Source organism: Podarcis cretensis (assembly GCF_951804945.1).
Source record: "Podarcis cretensis genome assembly, chromosome: 1".
Taxonomy (NCBI): Eukaryota; Metazoa; Chordata; class Lepidosauria; order Squamata; family Lacertidae; genus Podarcis; species Podarcis cretensis.
In genome coordinates, this window is record NC_137170.1 from 48571053 (window position 1) to 48594097 (window position 23045).

Sequence of the window (23045 nt, forward strand, 5' to 3'; positions counted from 1 at the left end):
GTTTTGCCATTCGTAATGGGTGAGTAAGCTTTGACCATCTAAAATCTCTCTTTGGCTTCTCTCTCCCTCTCTTGACCCAGCTTGCCTCCCCGCCCCTTCTCCCCATTATGACACTTATTATTTTTCCATTCACAGCAAAACTATTCACATCAAGGTAATTGATGATGAGGAGTATGAGAAAAACAAGACTTTCTTCATTGAGCTGATGGGCCCACGCATGGTGGATATGAGTTTACAGAAAGGTGTAGTACTGGTTCTCCCAACTAACATTAACACTCTTCTTTCCTCTTTCTCTTCTCGTCTCCTTGCCTTTCTTTTCTCACTCTCTATAGTCTCTTTTTGTTTTCCAACTGCTCAATCCTTAACACTGCTGTGTATGCACAACCTGTCACATGGTACTGATGGGAGCTAGCGAGACAATGCATTCTAGGTGTGGGGAAGTGTGTGTGCCTGTGGTGTGTGTGGCTTGTGAATGTCAGCGCACATTCTTGGAATAACTAGACACTGGGGTTTTCAGCTCTATCACTGACACCACAGAATAGGCTGTGAAGCACTGTGTTCCATCATGAAGTAAAGCTGTGTATTTCTTGAAGCTCTTTCCGTGGAGCTATCCTCCCAGACAGCATTTGCTCTTGGTATGCCAGGCAACACCCCGATGTCTGCAATGCACAATGGTCAGCACACCGCTTTGCAAGAGTAACTGTTTGGTTCTTTGCAAAAGGAAAAGTTTCACTAATCAGTTTTGTCTAGCCCTTTAAAAAAAATGGTATTTCTACTTACTGGATTTTGGGCATAATGGATAATATTGCAGTCAGCGGTGATATCATGAACAAATAGAAATTCAGGCTACATACGTCCAATATTTCCACATTTCACTGTGTGCAACATCCTCTTGTGCCATTCTTGTGCACTCCTGAGCTTATGCCAATGCCACTCTCCTTGCCAGTAAGGACACAGATTCTACCCAATGGTTGCACTTTTATTTCAACTCCACGTTGGTTCCATAGACCCAAATGAAAACCTCTCTACATCTGTTGAAGTGTGATTATGCAGAGGTTGATTAGGCTGAGAGCAGGAGTGGTGTGGTTGGGGCTGTGCAAAGACGGAAGCAGAGCTAGTCCAGGGCTCCTGCCTGTGTGTACTTTCATCAGGGCCAGCCCACTCAAGAGGCAAGGTGAGGCAACCACCTCAGGCAGCAGGATCCACAGGGGCAGCAGATCTGGCCTCCAAACAATGTATATCTTGCTGCTGCACTCCTTGGAGGCAGATCTGCCACCTCCTCGGCAGCCCATCCCCAGTGCCGCCTCTACAGCAACTTCTTGATGAGTAGGAGCCACTGCTGGTCTCCTCCCACCCACAGAGAAGAAATGGCCAGGGCTGCCCTCTGGGGTCTGTTGAGCTCTGCACCTGCCTGGTGTGATTCAGAGCGGGCCCCTGCTCACCCCCTCTGATTCCCACTTTAACCATCAGATAAGGTTGAGTTTATCCCCGCCCTTGTTCCCAGTGTAGATCCTCAGTCACCCCTACTTGCCTGGCAGGGGTGCCATTTTGTAGTTCAAATGTCTTAAGCTGGCCCTGCCATGCAGCCTTGACCATGCTGTTGTCTTGCCCAAGCGTAAGCCATAGGGATGGCAATGTCTGGATGGTTGCTCCACCCCGCTGCCCACGACTGGCTGAGAAAATGATCTGGCATGATTCCCCCAATGGCAGCATAGCTGAGCAGTGATTTCTCCTTGGCCTACCCATATCTGCGTGTGTGCTCTCTCACTGTCACACACACACACACACACACACACACACACACACACACACACACACACCCATGCACTTGCTCTTTGTTCCATTGGGCTTCTATTTCCAAGTGCACTTCTTTTACCCTCATGACTTCTTTCCGGATTAACGCAGAGGCAGTCTCAGTGTAACATTTTGCATTTTAAGAAAAGGTTAGATGCAACACCTAAATGTAGTTCCACATCTGTTTCCCCGCTGAGCCACTCAGGAGCCCAACTTCAGGGTCTCCTCCTTCACACAATTATTTTGATGTTGACCTGACATCTTTGTGACCAGGACTGTTTCTGAGCAGTGCCTTGGAGGCTGTCAACATCACCCTGGAGGCAGAAGTGTAGATGTGGGAACAGTGGCAACATACACAGCTACCTAAATACCTTCTTCCTTAAAGGCCTTTTCAATACACATAGAGAGACTTTACCAGAAAATGGTGGCAGTCTGATGCACCTGACTGTACTGTGGGAATTGAGAGTGTTTCAAACATGCGACCTAAAAAACACATTTGAGCTTTTTTCACTCTTTGTGCCATGTATTAATTTGGCAGAGAATTCAGAAGAGAGTATCTGCCGCTGCCAGGGTAGATTTTTCATTTGTGTTAGGAGCCAATTTAAGCCTCATATGTGGAAATGCCCTGAGATAGGTGTCTGACAAAAGTCTTGACTGCTATTTATTTGTCTCTCAGAGTTGCTTCTGATATTCTTCACATTACAAAGGCCTGTTTCAGACGGTAGCTACTTTGTGGCACTTACCTTACCTATGTGTGGTTTCAAAATGTAAGGGATGAAATTTTCATATCTGCTTCTCCTGAACAAGTAACTAGGAGGGATTGTGTTAGAACTGGCCTAAGAGCTCTAATAGAAAGCCCCAGGGACATTACAGGGCAATCTCCAGGGGGAAAGAGAAAGTAGGAAATGATCAGTTTTCTTCCTTTTGACACATTTGACAGAATAAAAGCAACCATACTGTTACCATTAGCCCTTTTCTGCTGCTGCCTTAGTGTTAACATAATGTACCATTAGGAAGGGAAAGAATCAAGTCAGTGAACTTTGTAAAAGTCATTTAAACTGCATTCTTACCAGTGTCTCTTTTTTGAATGAAAATGACATGCTTACCTGGTTGGATTGCATTGTGCCTTTAACCTTGTAACACTGAATTTCATGAACACTGAGTAGCACCTAGGGCTGCCATATTTCAGAAAAGTAAAAAACCAGGACAGACACCCCGAACATTGTTGAACTTTTTTTATAACAAAAACACCAAAGAAGCTTGATTTTTTGATTGACTTTCCTAAGATCAAAGTGCCGCCTTTCGGAAATTCCCCTGGATGTCAATTCCACCTTTGAAATCCTGGTAATGTCTAGGGGGGGGGGGGGATCCGGACGTATGGCAGGCCTAGCAGCACCTCATTCAGCAAAAGCAAATTTCTAAGCCACAGGCACCTCCAGCCCCCCCCCCCCAAAAAAAAAACTACATAAGCATATCAGATCCTGGCCTGGTTGGCATTATGCTTAACTATGATTTAAAGCTGAATGAGAAACATGCTGGTGCCCAGTGCAAAAATTGCAAGCACTTTAATCCCCTCACGCTTTTGCTGCTGCCACACTGCCAGGAACTAAGCCATGGTTTGTCTTAGCATTACATCCAAACAGAGGCTTGTATTGTCCCTCTCCAAACAAGCCACGAGCTGTAACTAAGGTTTCCTCTTGGATTCCATCGCAAGGTTTGTTTGGGGAAAACAAACGACAGGCCAGAGTTCAGGTGTAATACTGATGGATTCATTCTCAGCAAGAGCAGAGAAGGAGCCAAGCAGCTGCAATTTTAGCTCCATGCACCAGTATATATGTAAACCATAGTTAAACTTAAATGGACCTGCAATTGCAGGCGTGCGTTTTTAAAGGAAAGGGGAAAAGTCAGTGTGTGTCTTCTTGGAGCAAGAGTACTACCCTAGATGGAAAGAGGTGTGCGTGTGTGTACGTGTATGTGTGTATGCTAATGTAACCATGCTCCCCGCCAAAGACCAAACCTGATATTATAAAATGTGTGTGTGAGAGAGAAATTGGCTCTTCTCCTAAAACACTTCAGGTATATGTGTGTGTGTCTTTGGCTCTGCTTTGCCTATGGACATTTTTGATTGGTTATTGTCGAGCCAGCTGACAAGCTGTTATTACCATGTGACACTCAACTAAATGTGCTGCAGAAATCACCTTCCACTAACCATCAACAAGGACCAGGTTCCCTTTCCTCGCCCCTTGCCCCTCCCAGCCCTCCTTTCCTCCTCTAACGTTCTCCGACTCACCTAAAGATCAGCTACGACCAGCGTGCCATAGAAAGCCAGTGAAAGGGCTGCCACAGGCAGTGGCAGGAGTGGGAATGGTGCATGTGGGAATGGTGTGGCGGTGGAGGTGCTGCCGCTGCTGCTGTTTGCTGCATCTGCTCCCAACCAGGCAACCCACTGTACACACATGTCTTTCTTGTTGTCCCTACAGGAAGACCGTAAGGGTTAATATAGTAGATGAGGAGGAATACGAAAGGCAGGAGAATTTCTTCATTGCCCTTGGTGAACCGAAATGGATGGAACGAGGAATATCAGGTGTGAGATTCTTTTTGGAAAAACAAACAAAAGAAACCCAAATCCACAAAAAAGTAATCTTTTTGCTCCCCCCCACCCTTTTTTTCTCTTTCATTTTTACACGGACCAAGTTTTATTCCTTTCCCTCCTATATTCTCGCTCTCACCCTGTTTCGGTCCCATCTCTGAGTTTTTGAGCCTAGCTTATTTCGGATCCTCCTTTCGTGCAGTGCTTGTGCCTGTCAGGCCGTGTGAGCCGCGTGTGTTTGAAGCGTTTCTTCTCTTTCTCTCTCTCTCTCTCGCTTTCTTCCCCCTTTCGGTGACATCTTTGGCCTTCTCCCTCATGCTGAGACTGAAAGCCCTCCCCAGCCCTGCCAAAAGAATGCAACTTGCATGGCTGCCTTTTCAGCTTCCTCCCCAGTTCTGTATCTTGCACAGTCTTTCCCGCCTCCTCCGCCTCCTTGCTCCTTTTCTGTGGCATAACTTGCTGTGGATGACTTTGGGTGCTGGTGAATTTTTATTTTTTAACACCTACAGCTGGAATTGTAATAAACGGGTTCTGTCATAATAATGACAATGAGCATTTGCATTCTGTTTGCTTCTTCGGTGCAAAAATCTGACAGCCTGGCCTGGCAGGGAAAAATTATACTTTTATTAATAAAACTTCACAGCTCTAACATTAAAGGTAAAGGTAAAGGTTCCCCTTCCCGTACGGGCCAGTCGTGTCCGACTCTAGGGTTGTGCGCCCATCTCACTTAAGAGGCCGGGGGACAGCGCTGTCCGGAGACACTTCCGGGTCACGTGGCCAGTGTGACGAAGCTGCTCTGGCGAGCCAGCACCAGTGCAGCACATGGAAACGCCGTTTACCTTCCCGCTATAAAGCGGTACCTATTTATCTACTTGCACTTAGGGGTGCTTTCGAACTGCTAGGTGGGCAGGAGCTGGGACTGAAAGACGGGAACTCACCCCGCCACGGGGATTCGAACCGCCGACCATACGATCGGCAAGCCCTAGGCACTGAGGTTTTACCCACAGCGCCACCTCGCTAAACCTTCTGGTTAGCTGGCAGATGAAAATGAAGCTGACTGCACATCAGCAACAGAGGAGTCTGTTGATTTTGGAAGTTAAACCATCTTCTGAGGCGTCACTCCTAGGCCTGTTTATGTGCATGTGGCAGGCACCCACCTCAAAAGGGCAGGCACACGAGGATCTATCAAGGGTTTTCACACAGCTCCTCTTCATTTCAGTGGGTCTTGTCAAGGGGGTCCCAGTGTACCAAACCACTGACCAAAGCGAGCAGCATCCTATACCACTGAATGCAGAAGTCATGAGAAGGCAGAGATAAACTCACTTTTAAAGTATTTTGTTTAATTTATAGCAAAGCATGCATTAAATATTTTAGATCAATAAATTGTGTTTCCTAGTATAATACCTATCGTACAAACAAATCAAGTTCTCTCGGCTTTATGGTTAAATAAATTGATGCTTTTGTACAGCCGTTTTTTAAAAAGTGACATTAAATAATGGTTCTCCAAAATAATTAACAACAACAACAACAACAACAATACTGGGGAGACATTTTTGTTGGCTCTTCTTAAAAAAAGGCTGCAAAATTTTAAAGCATCAATTCCTTCAAGCATAAAGCCAGAAGAGCTTGATTTGTTTGTGTATGGTAATCCTGCCCTATTCTGAGGGTTCATAATGCAATATTAAACAAAGAAATTAAAAGTGTGTGATGAAACTATTCAAGTGTTTTAAATCAAGTATTTTAAGCTAATTTTTTTGAATAAAGCCTCTCCAATGCTTACTCATAATCCCCTAAATCCAGTCCTCCCAATCCACTCCTTTGCCTCTCAGCTAAGGGAATGCCAACCTTCCATCAATGCTTCTTCTCCCTCCCGCATGTCTGTTACCGGCACCTAATAAGCTCTACCTTTCTTCTCTCCCTCCCCAGCCCAGCCCAGCCTTTCCTAATGCACTTCAGTAGTGGCATCCACAACAGCCCTGTTAGCTTTTTCCTTGGTTCTACTATTTCTATACTCTTGATTCTTCCCTTCCAGATAAAGTGAAGGGAGATCCGTGATGGATCTCCCCTTGGTTTCTTCACAGCTAAACTTTGCTATGGAGCGACCCAATGTCAAGTCAAGCCCCCAGTGTGTGGGGCGGGGGTAGAGAGCTAATGAATTGCCTGCCTGTTATGTCCCCATGGGGCAAACAGCATCTTTTTGGGGGGGGGGGTTGGTTTATTTCACATGTCATGGGGAGACAGCTTCCTCATCCATTGTTCTGGTCACTGTCCAACTCAAGCCACCTCATGAGTGCTTTTAGGTACAGATAAAAATCAGAGGAGGTCCAGTCCCAGATCTCCTACCATATCATCTAGTTGGCCCTAACTGTTAATCTTTAATAACCATGTGGCAGAGACAAATTCAGCAAGGACTGAAGCTCAGTGGTAGAGCACATGCTGTACATGCAGAAAGTCTTGGTTCAATCTCTGCATCTCCAGGTCAGGTTGGGAAAGACTCCTGCCTGAAACTCTGGAGAGCTGCTGTCGGTCAGTGTCAACAGTGCTAAGGTAGATGGACCAATGGCCTTACTTTGTATAAGGCAGCTTTCTATGTTCCTCCTGAGGCGGCCACACATGTTGCTGCTACGACCATTATTACAGGGTCTGATTCCCCTTTCAGGGTTTGAGCCTAGAGAATGTACAACTACCCAGGTGGAGTCCTGGCCACTGCCTGGGCTGGAGACACTGTGTGGAAATGAGAGCAGGTGTTGATAGCTCTGTTATCCTTTGTGTGAATTTGTATTTTAATGTTTATTTCACTCTGCCAAGTTATTTGGTAGAGAAATGAGGCTGAACCAATGTGTGCCTCTTCCTTCCCTCTCTCCCGGATTAACTGTTCATCCTATTTAGATAAATTCATCCTATAAGATGTTCAATCTTTGTTACCCTCCAGGCTTCTAGTGTATTAGCTAAATTGAATTAAATTGTATTTTGTGAGCTCCTCAGCCATTTTACGTTTGAATTCCCTTCAGAATTATTGGCTGTAACTATGTTCGGCCCTCATAATCCTGTGCGTTATCAGTTTCCCGACATTTCCCTCTTTTGTAATCTCATTCTGTGACAATGCCCCCCCCCCCAGATTAGGCCTGAGGTGGGTATCCTCTTTCTCTTTAATTTGTAGCTTGGTAAGGAACACAGGGATCAGAACCCACCAGCAAATATATCTCTTCTTGCCAATGCCCTTGTTCCATTTGTGATAACAAATGCAAAACAACCACCACCACCAAGAGTTTGTTGAACTTCTCGTTGTTAGAGCTGTAAATGGGTTGCCTTCTTCTCCCTTCCACTGATTGGCTCCAAGGCTTCCTAATCTCATTCTGCAGTCCCATGGTTCTATATGTTTCCCTTATCTGCAGTGACAGGGACCAAACCGTTGTTGGCGAAACATAACAGGGCCTAGAAGCCTTCCAGCAGATTGTGTCACCTTTCTGGTCGCCCTACTGTCAGTACCTTTTGAGTGTCCCTCCAGTAAATCCAGCCTTTTTTTTTCCTTGCTAGGAAGATGACATCTTTTCACTGGGCTGTTAACTCATTTGATGGCTTGAGTGTCACATTAGTTGACAACTGGGGTCTAGGTTTCCTTTTACTTTGTCAGCCCCCGAGGGAAATTTGGGCTGGATATTCCCTTCACACAACAGTTTTGACACTCCAGCATTAGAGGGGCTACAGCACCAGGTCTCCTTTTTCAGTCAGGGTGCTCCAAAGTCTAAATTATAATGGCCTGAAGGGTATAATGCAAGGTATAATTCCATCACAGCATTTGGTTCAGAAGATGGAGAAGGAATTGCATTTCATTGGAACCTCTCCAGCTGTGCCACACACTTCTGCATGTGTAACAAAGGCAAAGCAAGGTTTGGTTTGCCCAGGCAGCAAACACAGCTCTCCTTTTTAGCCCCCACCCCAAGAAATGAAAGAGAAAGGGAGTTGTGTGAGACACAACTCTGTGTTTTGAAGTCCCAGAGGAAGAACTATGGAGAAACAGAGAGTTGTAAGGAAAAATCATGTTTTTCATTGGGTGATGGCAAAACTCACATCACTGAGAGAAAAGTTTAGATCTCTTCTGGAAATGGCTTTGTGCATGTTGAGTGACTTTGGCCTTACCAAACGCATCTGAGAAGATACAGTAGCCACTGCAGTATATCTCCAAAGTAGACTGCCAACCACGTACACCTTTTGAACTTTGGCACAGAAGAGTACCTAACATGCCACATATGCATGTACTTGGCAGTATTGCCCATGCCTGTGTACCCAAGGAGGATAGGCACAAGTTAGATTCCAGAGCAGAAGAGACTATTGTGATTGGCTATGCTCTGAGAAGCAAAGGATACAAAGTAATGGACTTGGGTACTGGAAAAGTCAGCACAAGACGTGGTTCATTTTGATGAATACAGGAGAGCTGTCAAGAGAGGAACTGTGATGGACTTTTCTGGTGAGTCAGAGGAAGAAACACAAGCCCTCATAAATTTACCAAAATTGATGTATAACAGTCCAGATCTGCCTTCTACTGTCACACCACTTAGCACAGATGCTGAACAGGAAAGAGAAGCAGAGGAGCAGATTCCAAGATGCAGCACAGCCAGAGGGAAGCAGACTAATGACGACATGTTTGCGTTAAAGGGTGATGAAGAAGCAGACGAGGTTCCAGAGCCAGGTGTCAGGTGCTCACCAAGACCCAGTCCCACAACTGTCCCATCTTGCAAGGTCATCGCAACCTCTAGAACCTTCCACCTGGGAAAAGATAGAGCAGATGCTAACTGCTGAAGCTCACCTGTGAAGGGATGCTGCACAGGAAGAGATTGATGCACTGCACCAGCACCAGACCTGGACAAGAAGGCAATTGGGTGCAGAAGGGGAAATTGAGTACAGCTCGGCCAAAGGAAAGCTCCTGTACTTAACCACAACAACCAGACCTGACAGCAAATGCAGTGGGAATCCTAAGCAGGAAAGTTAGCTCTCCCACTGAGAAGGACTGAACTGCTGTGAAAAGTTGTTGTTAGTTACTTAAAGTGAACTATGAATTGTAAACTTACGCTGACAACAATCCAAAACTATGAGTACGTGGATGCAGACTGAGCCAGAAAGCCAAAGGAGTATAAGTCAACAGGTGGATTTCTCTTTATGTTTGGAAATTGTCCTGTTTCCTGGGCCATTTGTAAACAAAATTCTGTAGCTTTGTCTTCCTCAGAGTACATAGCCACAGCCACAGCATACAGAGAAATGGTCTGGATTGACCAATAACTACGGACTTCGGGTTGTGTGGGGAGAAACTTGTCTGATGGGTGTACACTCAAAGCTACTTGAAATTATCTCAAAGCAAGAGGTTTCATGCAAGACCCAAACACATTGGGGTGAAATACTACTATGTGCCTGCAGTGATACCAGATGGACTTGCTGAATCAGCGTACTGTCAAACCAAAGAAATGACAGCCAGCATTCTGACCAACTCCCTACCAAGAGATAGTTTTGAGAACCTCTGAATCGAGATGGGACTCTAGGTGGTTCATCAATTGTACATGCAATTGGTGTATTTGCCTGAGAAGGGGTTTGTAGTATAACCAGCCTCATCTAATCAGCATGCTTAAGTCTCCTACCAGGCTTCGCTCACCTTGAGAGGGATTGGAATGGAAGCCTATTCTTCCCGTCATAGTCTGCCATGTGAACTCCAGGTTTGGGCCAGTTGCTCCAAGCTCAGAATGCATGGCCTCTTTTAAAAGCCATTCTTGAGTTCCAATAATTTAGGGACCTTACCTTCACCACTGTAACTAACCTAAGTTTTGCTGCCTGTGTATTCTGAATGCTGTATGAAAAGCAAATGAATCTGACCTTTGGTGAGCTTGTAAGTAAACAATTTTTTAACTTACTAAATGTGTGGTCTTTTTTCTATGCTAAGGGAAGAGGGGAACTTTGGAAGAAGTTGAAGGGCATATTTTAAAGATCTAACAGCCTATATTTCCACACTTTACTTTGCTGCATGTTTTGTGATTTTAAATCTCTGTTCGGGTTCTCTCACCCAAGAGTTCTTGCCCCAAACCTGGATCTTGGCATTCAGGGAATTCTCCTTTTTATACCTATATTTTTCCTTGCCAACCAACATTCCTGAATTCATAGTGTTCTTCAAATATTCATGTGAAACATTAGAAGTGAGAGAAAAACACTCCATTACTTGAGTGAAGCGCAAATGAAAGGAAAATATCCCAGATCATCAAGAAATGGGTGTTTTAAGAGACATAAAGGTCTGCTTTTGTCACAGAAGTGGTTGTTGTTGTTGTTGTTTTAAAAAACTAGTGTATTTATATGTCCCTTTTCCATAATTAGCCATGCCCGAAGCAGTTCACAACAGCCAGTTTTCAAAGTGCAAAGCATTGGGGTTGGGGAGACAAGTCAGTTTACAAAACATGTAAATAAATCCAAACAGCTCAAAATCAGCAGGGACCCTTGCACTAATAGGATGACATTGATGGATATAGAGTTCGGATTCTTAAATGGCAACAACTTTGGCAATCAAATTAAGCAGCCTTCTAGACTGGCCTTTTGTAGGCAGTGCCACCCAAAAAAAACAAAACAACAACAGAAACAGAAGCAGAATGTAAGAAATGGCTTGAGAGGGTTTCACCATCAACATTGTGATCTGCAAGCTGCAGTATCATTGATGGGTGCATATGGGAGCAAGGAGAGGGGCTCATCTGTTCCTTCTGATTAGATTACAGTATGCAGGCTAAGTTTGTAAAAGATTTTTTCCCAAGACATTGAAAAGATAACGCACATTAACCTGTCTCCATTTCACACTTTTATCAAAAAGGTCATATTTCTCCAGACTGTTCTTAATTACATTCTTATTTCAGAATTATATTTCCTGCTAAGGCAACCTTTCATAGAAGCAGATATAAAAATAGCAGAGACTTGGTTGTATGTGCACCACAGACTGCCAGCAATGTCCTACCCCTGGATTCATGATTTCCGCCATTAACTTTTGCCATGATTTTTAATTTATATAATTCATAAATTATGTTTACCTGCATAAACAATATCAGGAACAAAAAATAAGTACATTTCTAACTCATGCATATTAATGTATAGAATATAATGGTGTGCTTTAAACTGCCCATCATACTATCATATTCAAAACAATGAGAAATAGCATTTTACATTGGGGTGAACTTTCAGTCATTCATTCATTTATTTATATTTATAGCCTGCTTTTGAGAAATCTTCTCCACAAAACAACTTACACTACCTTATATCTAAAATTGCTTTACAGGATAGAAGAAAAAAATAATCCCACCCATTAACTTTAGGAATAAAACAGCAAAACAACATTAAACTAAAAGGACTCACGGCATAAAATTCCCAACATGACCTATTAAAAGCCCCCAAAAGAGGTATGTCTTCAAAGCCCTCTGAAGGGCTTTGTTAAGGATGAGACCTGCCGCATCCCCACAGGGACATATTTTCACAAGTAAGAACCTTTATTACAGGTGGCCACCAGCCCAGTACTTTTAACAGGTGGGCACCTAAACAAATAGACCCTCTTTTTGTTGATTTCAGGGCACAAGCAGTCTGTTATGGGTGCAGGCAGCCTTTCAAGTAACCCAGACCCAGACCATTAAGGTTTTAAAGTGGACTTGGAAGCTTACTAGCTATCAGAGCAATTGTTACAGTATAAGTGCTGCATGTTCCAATCACAGTCATTTCCCAAATTGTCTTCAAAGGCAGCCCTACATTCAGCACATTACAGTGGATGTGACAAGTGTATGGATAACTCAGACCAGATCAGACTTCTCTCAGAAAGATTGCCATTGGCATATCAGCCAAAGCTGGAAACAAGTGCACCTGGCCACTGCATCTATCTAGGTCTTCCCAGATAGGAACAAATCCAGGATCTCCCCCAAATGATCCTTTGGGGGAGTGGAAACTCGCCTAGGTCTACCTGTACCCCTCTATCCAGAGACCGCAATTCTCCTCCTCGCAGAATGGCCACCTTGCCTGGGTTTAATCCTAGCTTTTTTGCTCTCATCCAACCCAAAAGCGTCTCCAAGCATTAGTTTAGGAACTCCTTGGGATTATTAGATGAAAAAGAGGGGTAGAATTGCATGTCATCTTCATGTTGGTGCACTTAAACCCAAATATTCAGATGCCATCTCTCAACAGTTTCTTATAGATGTTGAAAACCATAAAGGTACCCCATGGTTCATTGGCCATGGGGTGAAATAAAGGCCCTCCAATACTACTGTCTATTACTGGGTTTCCTTATGATATCAAAAGCCACTGAAAGATCCAGGGGAACCAGCAGGATTGCACTTCCTCAGTCTGGTTCTTGGTACCTGAGTGAGAAAAGCCATTTCCATCCCTAAGCTTTCAGACATACTAAATCTCAAAGCATACAAGTTTTTAAATGAATTTCAAAGTAATATAGTTACAGAAACAATGGTAACTGGCTTAAAAAAACCAATTTCTGTTACAAAATTCCTATGAGTCATATTAAATCTGAAACATGAAAAAGGAAAGCGATATAATGGGATTAAATGAGGCATTTTAGCATTAAAAAGATTATTAACTGTCTAAACCTAAATTAACAGTTCTGTCGTTAAACTACTCCTATCCATGTCAGACTACCAATTTGTTGTTGGCAGCCGTCTGTCTCACCTGGAGACTTCCAGTTAGCAAATAGAAATTAAAAGACTTGCATCAGAAGAGATTTCCAGCTGCATTATGAGATTGAGAAAGATATGTAATCATGTGGCCTAAGTTATTTGTTGTGACTAGTCATTGTTAACATTACAGCTCCTGTTGTTTTATCAGTACTTTTATCTTGTAGTTTTATCTTGTACTTTTACAGCTCTAGGGTTCAATAGCACTTAACCTGCATCTTGATCAAGCGTTATAGAACAAAATCACAAGAAGATTATTTCAGAGCTCAAAATACAGTTAGACAAATTTGTTTTGGTTCTCGGAATTGCTTTACAAGTGCATTTGTAACTCTCTGTAACATTCCCAGGGAAAGTTAAGGAAGGTCTAGGCATTAGCCTTGGGGCCGTCAATTATTCTTCCATCTCTGGCCATGCTATGAGCTTCACTTTGTATCTTGGAATTGTACCCAGTCCCCCTTACAGCTATAGGTGGAATATCACTGACAATTACCGTAGCTAAAGGAGTTATCAAAGCGAGCAGGCAAATTAGTTGGGGTGATGTTTTATTTCCCACTGCAGCAACAGTAATTTTGCTACGGAGTAAGGTGGCTTAAAGTTCATTTTTAAGCATGAATCATGACTCGCATCTTACTTTTTGAGCAAAGGCAAAGTTACAGTCGCTAAGCACCAACTATTCTAAGGGTTCTAACATGACTGAAGTCCCCATCAGAAAAAACAACTTATTTGGGTTGAGCTTTGACTTATCCCAGATCTTGAGAAAGTGTTGCGAATTGGCACACTTTCTGACTCCAGAGACCCACCCCACCCCACCCCTTCAAGCCCCACCTCCCTGCCTCTGCTCATGAAGGAAAGGGGGAAACCTCTGGTAGCCAGAACCTTTGGTACACACCTGTTCTCTCCAGCTTCATGCTCATTTTGCTGCTACCAGGCATGTTCACAAACCTGCATCTAGCATGTGGCGGCAGAAAATTCACAGCTACATCAAGTCAAGTTCATTGCTCATTTAATACAGTCATCTGCAAAATGAAACTGCCATGCGTATGTTATTAACTGTTCCCTTTTTTCTCTTCTTTTTTATATTTCTGTTTTATATAGCACTCCTCTTGACACAAGGTAAGTTTTTTCCTCTCTTCCTTAACTGGTTTGCTCTTTGCTCTGTTCTTCTCTTTGTTGTGGCCTTGATTTCAATGCTTCCCTTTTATTTGGAGCTCCTTGACCTTTCATGTATCAAGCTGTGCATTGAGACTATATGAATTTAAGACCATTGGCATATGCCCCTTTGAAAGCTTCCCAGAAGGGAAGGAGGCCCTCAGGCCAAAAAGGATACTTCAGTCTTGTTTCTGCGCATTTGTGCAGCAAAATTTTCCTTGATAACAACCTAATTTGAGAGTTCATGTCCACACACGTGCTGTGAATTTCTTATCTGTTCTAAGGTAGCAAGGATTTGGGTGGGATTGTCAGAACAGGAGAGCCTTGCCATGTCCTTGCTCTTTCCCAGATCAAATAAACACAGTAATAGCAGAAGAAGAAACTCCCTCACTTTCACTGCACTTATTATTGTTGATGCAGGTCGTTGTACAGAAAGGAGCCCCTTTTTCATACTTGCTGTCTTAAGGCCCTGTTCAGGCATTTGATGGTATGCTGGACAATCTGAACAGGAACCGTGATCATAGGATGAATTCTAAGAGCCTTCTGCTATATGTGTACTTAGAAACCCACTTCAGACTTTCCCTCTCAGTGCCGGGAAGGTCTGAAATGGAGACAGTGCATTTGGGGGTGATGGGGGCAGGGTGTGTGGGTGTGTGTGTGTGTGTGTGTGTGAGAGAGAGAGAGAGAGAGAGAGAGAGAGAGAGAGAGAGAGCGCTACCAAATTATTAGTATTATTTACCCACCCTTCAAGTTAAGGTCCCAGAGTACATTACAACAATTTTAAATAACTTACCATCACAAAATAGGATGGGACACACACACACACAGGTGTCAAAGGTGCCCTGCTTCCAGATTCACCAAAAACTGTATGGTGAAGTTGCCAGATCACTACAAGCAGTCCCTCAGGCACAGTGCACATCAATCTCCTGGTGAGGGTGATGGAATTTTTATGGATGATCTCATGATCCCCTGCCCCATCCATCTGCCCTGCAATGCTGCTTCACCAAGTACCCAGACAGACACAGCTGGGTTAGCATAGGCTCACAAAGCTAATCTGCCCGGTGAGCCCCCTCATCCATGAGAAAATCCTGGGTGATTGATGTTTTCCTGCAGACAGACCTGGCATTGAGCCCCCACACCGGGGAGGGGGGTCAGCCAGCCGGTATTCCCAAATTCTGAACTGCTGCCAGGGCTCCTGTATGCATTCAGGTGAAGGCCTCAGTAGCGTGGTGGCACTGCTTCTGTTATCAGGCAAAGAGGGCTGTTCTCTTCAGGTAACTCTGCTGAGACGCGTTAAATGGTTGAAGGGCTAGAAGCTCCCTGCTCCTACCTCTGTATCAGGAATCAGGGGACACCCAGGAGCTGCCCCCACTCAGGTTGCCTGTAGCCCTGACTTAAAAGACCATTTCGAGTCTGAACTGTATGCTCGTTTCTGCCTGGGGCTTCCATTGGAAGTTTCAACAGAAGGGAGAAAGCACAAATTTTTACCATTTGTAAAACACCACTTTAAGACTCTAGTGGGTGTCAATAGTGACCTGTCATCATGATGTGAAGGAGGTTTGCATTTACATCCACAGCTTAATGGACAGCATTACCAAGAGGCAGGCAGGATGTAAACAAGCCTCTTGGAAAGCAGTAATTGCTGCTGTTGCTTTCCACCTCCCACTTCCCCACCTCCTGCTGCCCTCGCTTGCAATCTTTAGCTCTTTCATTCCCCATCTGTGCAGTTTCTAGTGATCCTCCCCCCTCAGTGACTGACATTCTTGCCACCTTCATTCACATAGGATCAGACAGTAGCTATTGTCAGCCCGGTCTCCAAAGTCTCCCCTTTGTGTCATCTGCACACTTAATTATGGTTCAGCTTGTGCTCTTAAAAAAAGAGTGCAAAATGATAAGAATCTGTCTCACAGCCCGGAGAATGAGGCTGGTGTTTTGTATTCAAATGTGCTTGGACCATCACTTTCCCTTTCCCTGAATCTGTCAGAGTCCTTCTGGCTGCAGCTCTCAGAAATGATCTATGTGCTTGGAGATTGACAAGTGCTTCTCCGGCGTGACAGCTGCAGCTCTGTGGACCAACTCAAAGTGCCCTCTATCAAATTTTCTTAGAAGGCTTTGTTGCGGAGAGGCATTTGAAATAAAGCCACGCTCAGGACATCCGAGTTACTGAGATAACGGACATATGCCAAAATCTAATGCTAATAAAGTGCATATATAATATATGAATGAGAAAGAGAGAGCCTATGGCATATTGTTATGAATTGTTATGGTCTTGGCAAAGCCTGCTGGCTAAAGTCACACAGTAGTGAGATACCCCACCAAGAGTACATTGAAGCTGGCCTAAGATGCAAATAGCAAAATGGCGTCCTCCTTCCCATTCCATGTGTAGAAATTGACTAGACTGCCATTTTTTTTATTAACGCTGTTTGCATACCATCCAAAACTAACTTTCTCTGGGCAGTGAACCAATACAAATTAAAGTGTATAGGTGTATGTAGTGCAGACCTTCTTTTGTCTCGAATAATGGAGGGCAGCAGTGGGCAGTGGAGGGAATCCCTGGAAATAATTACTTTCTGCAGCAGCTGAATAACTGAGGAAAGGAGTTGAACCCATTCTTAGCAGCAACCCCCTAGAAGCAGTGGCTGCTGACTGGCTAGCAGGCCAAATGCCTGTATAGGCTGCTGAGGCCCTCTAGGAAGCAGCCACACATTTCTCCAGGGACGACTGCAATGCCCTTTCCTCCACCGCTGCCTCCCCATTGTTATAGCGTAGAATGCACTTTGCCACCCTTACTTTCTTCAGAGCAGCTGCCAGAAATTCCTGGCAGCAAACCACCAGACTGGTCATCACTGATAACAGGACAAAGGAGACGAGTGTTTACATCGTAGGCAACAATGCCTTTATCATATCGCTCACATCTCTTAAAAGCTGTTCCCTGCCTCCAGTCTAAAAGTTATATGGCTTCCGTCACACACCACAGAGTTCACCTAGTGTGTTCATCGGTAATGGCACCTTACCTTTGGCTCACGTTCAGTAGGTCTGCATAACATTCAGGTCTGCATAACAGATGACCCAATCCCTGTTAGCAGAGGAGCTCCTCAAGCAGAAAAAGAAGTGGATGGAAGTTAGGGGGCTACTGGTGGAAGCACACAGGGGCCAAGCATGTAACGTGCCCCCAAATCTCTGTCAGCTAGGAATGATTCTCACCATTTTTTCCCCACCCCAAAAAGAATTTATAAGTATCTGTAAAGCATATATGTACCTCTGGTTGCAAACGGGATCCATTCCAGAGGCCTGTTTGCAACATGAATAGAACGCAACCCGCAACGGCGTGTCTGCACACGCGCGGGTTGCGATTCGCCACCTCTGCGCATGCATGAGCGGCAAAACCCGGAAGTAAACCTTTCCACTACTTCCGGGTCACCGCAGGACACAACCTGAAAAAACGTATCATGAAGCAAACGTAACATGAGGTATGACTGTATAAAGTAGAGTAAGAACGGCACATGAATATGCATACTCTCTTAGTTGTAAATGTACATTTCAATGCCAACATGCACTCAGGATTCAAGAAGCTGCTGTGATTGGTGGCTTCCTGTTATCTAGAGAGACGAAACTAAAACACCTCCAGAGACATTTCTATATTACATTCTTTGTATACACACCTGGATCCCTTGTGTACAAAGAGAGAGAGACACCAACTGGAGAATAACTGGGAAGCAAAGAGGCTCTTTCCTTCTTATAATTCGATCAGCTCTTCAGTTTCAGGAAGTCTTTCTCAGCTGTTCCCATAGTAATTTTGTTGCTCTAATTCAGTAGTGTGCTAATTTAATCAGATCTTCTGGAACCAAATAATATGTATTAAAATAATACGATTTCTGCCCTTTCTTGTGCTCAGATTTGATTGCTTTTGGCAGGTAGCATTGGATAATTCACTCACTTGGCACTACTGGAAGTTGCTCTTAAGTTAATAAGGAAAGAGGCTAAATCTCTGACCATGTTAGGAAAGAAAAAAGTTGCCCAGAACACAGCACCAATTCCTCACCAGCCACATCTGCTCCAGACAGCACCCCCCTCCTTTAGATGAGCTGTTGAGTGAGCAAGGTTTATATAATGACACTTCTCCTCCACTTAACTTCTGCAGTCGGGCCCCCTTCCACGGGCTTCGTTGACATCCCTTGGACGCATGGACGATGTACTTACTTCAAACCCTGTAAATCCTGTGGCAGATGATATCCAAAGCAACATAAAAAATGCATATGCCACTGCGCACGTAGAGTGCCACTCAGGACAGATCATGACTAATAAGTAAAGAATGGAGGTGACATTTTCACTTAGTCCATGTCATGTTAGATTTAGAAAATGCAAACATTTCAGGAGTGTTGGAAAAAATTACGTTGAAAATTACATTGAAGTCTCTTTGCCTCTAGCTTCTGCCTCCCCACCACCACAAAACTTCTATGTTGCGTAGCCTTCTTTAGGCCCATTTCTGCATAGAAAACTCTCCCTGTCTCTCTCTCTCACACACTCACTCTCCTCCTCTCCTCCATCTCTCTCTCTCACTCACTTACTCTGTGACAGTGTGACACAATGGCTGTATTATTGTCCCCATGTTCATGAGTCTTCTATGTACATTACATGTTTTCTCTGCCCTTCAGAAGTTCGGTTGCTCTTGATAACCTGTTTGTTTGTTTGTTTGTTTGTTTGTTTGTTTGTCTCTCAGAACTAGGCATTACATGTTTGTAAGGTTGCCTACCTAAAACTATCCAAATTCAGAACAATTCAAATTAGGGTGTATGAAGATGTGAAGGAATAATGAAAGCATGTGGGCTTTTTAATCCTATATTCTAACATTGACCTATGCTAGGGATGGAGGACCTCTGCTCTAGAAGTGTTACTTGATTACAGCTCCCATCATTGCTGACCATTGACCATGTGGGCAGAAGCTGAGGGAGGTTTGAGGAATCCAACAATATCTGGAAGGCCACTGTTGCCTGTTCCTGACCTGCACCATCAATGAGCATCTATCTGAATGTTTGACATTCAAAATAGAATCTTCTAGAGGCACAAGCTGTACTAGGAAATATTGCTATGTTCTTAACTGTTGTGGCACCTTAACTGGGCTTTGAAGTTCCAAAAGATGTTGAGAGCCACAGGGCGAGAGACTTTGTGACTCTTCTAACCCCTTCCCTCTTTGAGAATCTTGGTCATGAGGGATAGCTATGTAACGGCAAAGATAAGGAAGGAGTCCAGAGTTTCATATCTGGGCATCGCCAAGATTCAGAGATATGGAATTCTAGTAGTCATGTAACTAGGAACTACACTTAAGTTGTGACTGAAGCTACTCCAACTCAAATTTCTGGCAGTGTGACTCATTGTTCGAATATTCTGACATGTCAGACACATGTTGAGCTTATGGGTCATCAGAGCCTAGTTCATCCCAGTTTATGCAGTGAAATACTCCTACAACAGATAATTCACACAATCTGTCACTATGTAAAACAATTCACCAATGCATGATTATTTAAACTAATAGTTGTAGTATTGTTTGTTAATCACCCCATACCATAGTTTTCTGAGCAATGTACAGTAAAGTTTAAAACAAATTTTAAATGATAAATATAAATAGTGCAATTAAAAAAATGCCACAATAACACACAAATAATGTACCCAAGGGAGGCATGCCTGACACCAATATTGTGTACTTTTTGGCATGTGCTTAAAACCTTATTTGCCCAGGCATGTTATAGCATTTTTAGCTGGTTGAAGGTTTGGTTCATCCTAGTTTTATTGCACTGTTGGTTTGGTTTATAATAAATTGATAGTTTTTAAATGTCTTCTTATATCATCCTACAGTTCATTTTTATATTGAGGGTGATTCATGCAGGATGGATGGATGGATGATAGATGATAGATACATAGATAGATAGATGATAGAAAGATGATAGATAGATAGATAGATAGATAGATAGATAGATAGATAGATAGATAGATAGATAGATGATAGATAGGGAATTTGGCACAGGAGTCTCACATCTCTCTCACATCACAAGAAGTGTAATGTCCAGGATGGACGTGATCATTATCCACCTGGACATAAATACTTTGTGATGTTTTCAGTGAAGACTCACCTTCCTTTCCTCTAAAGTAAATCTCAGTATCATTTTGGAACCGCTTTCACTCACTCCAGAGTGTCTGTGATTTACACCTCTTGCAATAAGGGTAGGCTTGCCCCACCGTCCTGGAAATGCACCCTCCATTTCTCCTTGTCCAGAAAGAGGGCATCTTGCCTCCCACCTGCCATTTAGCACTTGCTTAAGTTCAGAACGAAGGGTGTTAAGGTGGAATTATTTCCTCCCAACCTTTGCCATATCTGGAAAGCAGAGATGGGAGCCGAGGAGGAACTGGCACATTCATTTCCCTGCCTGGCATCTCCAGACCTTATCAGCACTAATTGGACTTGACAGCTGGGAGTCTCGGGTGCAAGCCATGTTGAAAGCTGAGTACTGAGGCTGATGCAAACAAATCAGGGCTGGTTAATAATTAAGCTGCAGTTTGGCAGCTTTCACCTTGACAGACTTGACCTGTCAAATTAAAAACTCTTCAGCTTTTTTTGTTCCCGGACATACCTGCTGTTGGGACTCCTGCCACTTTAAGCCTGTGGGTGATTGTGCCTTCATCGCCGATGAGTGTGGAACTCTCTCTCTTCAATGTTCACGGCTGTGCCTTCCTTTCTATCTTTAAAGAGGACCTGAAAAGCGATTTGTTTTAACTGTGCTGTGGACTTGTCAGCAGTCGATTTCTCCTTTATGGTATCTTCCTTTCTCTTGAAAATCTTTGTGCATTTGTTATTCTCTGTATGGCTCCTTGAGTGCCAGAAGCTGGGGAGATGGTGCTACATGAAAAGTTGTGACCGTCGTTATCATTGTTGTGAATGGATCAGGCCAGGAACAGTCAGTTCCGATGCCTCTTTCTTTCTTTTTTTTAAATGGCCCCCAAAAGCATACTTCTCTGGGAGTGAGAAAGTACAGTCTGAACATACAAGAAAGGAATTGTAGAATTGTAGAGTTGGAAGGGACCCCAAGGGTCATCTAGTCAAATCCCCTGCAACGCAGGAATCACAGCTAGATCATACATGACAGATGGCCATCCAACCTCTGTTTAAAAACCTCCAAGGAAGGAGAGTCCACCAGCTCTTGTGGGAGTCTGTTCTACTGTCAAACAACTCTTACTGTCAGAAAGTTCTTCCCGATGTTTAGTTGAAATCTCCTTTCTTGTAACTTGAATCCATTGGTTCAGGTCCTAGTCTATGGAGCAGGAGAAAACAAGCCTGCTCCATTTATTTATTTATTTATTTCTATACTGCTTTATATTTTTAATAAAAATCTCAAAGCGGTTTACAGCATATTAAACTCAATAAATCAATAAAACATTAGCTGGGCGATGTTCCTCCGGCCTCATGAGGAGCCTCTTCAGTAGGGCTGGTGAGTGTGGGCCCAGCCTCCTAGGCCAGGTGGAAAGGGCCATGCAGAGAGCTGCCTTCACGCCTCACATGTCACAGCCCTTTAGATATTTGAAGATGCCTGTCATCTCTTGGTCTCCTCTCTAAGGCTCAAAGGGTTCCGTGGAGCCTTGTAAGTCCCCTTATAGCCCTCAGCTGAGCACACAATGTGCTGAAAACATTGCAACATGCCCAGGCATGTGGCCCATGTACACTGTGCCCATAGCAGTAGCCAGTGACTCCTCTCCAGGAACATGCTTAGGAATAGCAGGAGAGCTCTATGCCACACACCTTTGTCTCTTCAGTTCTAGAGGATGGCTGGGTCTGTTGCAGGAAGATGCACCCCATGATTTAAGTGAGGAATGAATAGGGCATCCCTAGCAGGGGAATGCATGCCATGGACTGCAGGCCAGTGAATGACTTTGAACGACTTTCTCTGAGCAGACAGATGTTTTCAGACCACTTTTCAGTGATGTGGAGAAAAGCATTCAGTCCACCTGGTGGTGCACTTATAGGTAGCTTACCCTAAAGCCACAGACATCTCACTGAGAAAATTCAAGTGGCCTGCACTAGAGATGGGAATGCCTGGGGGGAAATGGGGGGGAACCCAGATTTCCCCCTTGTTCCCCCCCCCCCCATTTTTTCAGGTTTTTTCCCAGGCCTTCCCATCTCTAGCCTGCACATAGCAGCTACAAATGGACATATCAGAAATCATTCTGATATATCCACAAATGAACTTATTACTTACCCATTGGTTGCTGCTAGATTGATCGTCCCTTAAAGGTGGAAGAGGGTGCAAACTTTCATGATAGACTGTTAGGAAAACATTTTTTTTTAAAAAATAATTTTTATTAACTGGCCAATCACATCAAATTAAATCACACCTAGTGGGGGGCCACTAGGTGGCGCATCGGAAGATGGCTGACAATAACATCTCTCCGACCCACACGAGGTAATTTGGAGGCTATGATGGGGGTAATTAGCCTCCTTAACCCCCCCCCCCCGGATTATGGGGGGGACGGCCCTTGCCTGCTGTGCCCTATACCACCCCCGAACTTGTGGGGGTGGGGGCACTAGGCACAAAGCCCTCCTGTGGGATTTTCGGCACTCCTCGACGCCGTCCCCGATTCGCGCCGCTGGTTGCAATGATCTTTAAAAGAAATAATTTGGACATGATTAATTGCACATACATCAAGGAAAAAGGGGAGTAAATACTGCTGACAGAAGAGATCTCTGATAACAAGACAACAATAAAATACGAGAAGAACGTCAAGATACGGTAATGACTGAGGGGGGAGGGGGGGAAAACCTGCCTCTACCTTTTTAT

General features: G+C 44.0%; 1 protein-coding gene across 4 annotated transcripts in view; it reads left to right on the forward strand.

Annotated features, from left to right (window-relative positions):
* The window catches only part of SLC8A3 (solute carrier family 8 member A3), a 164902-nt gene that overhangs the window by 131145 nt on the left and 10712 nt on the right, over positions 1–23045 (forward strand). For 2 of the 4 annotated variants that reach the window (XM_079990018.1, XM_079990019.1), the window contains exons 3-4: positions 136–242; positions 14167–14184. In XM_079990018.1, coding sequence (XP_079846144.1) covers positions 136–242; positions 14167–14184 — 125 coding nt within the window. Of the gene's footprint in view, positions 1–135; positions 243–4274; positions 4379–14166; positions 14185–23045 lie in introns of those variants that run through there. The other 2 variants (XM_079990021.1, XM_079990020.1) reach the window with 2 other exon arrangements.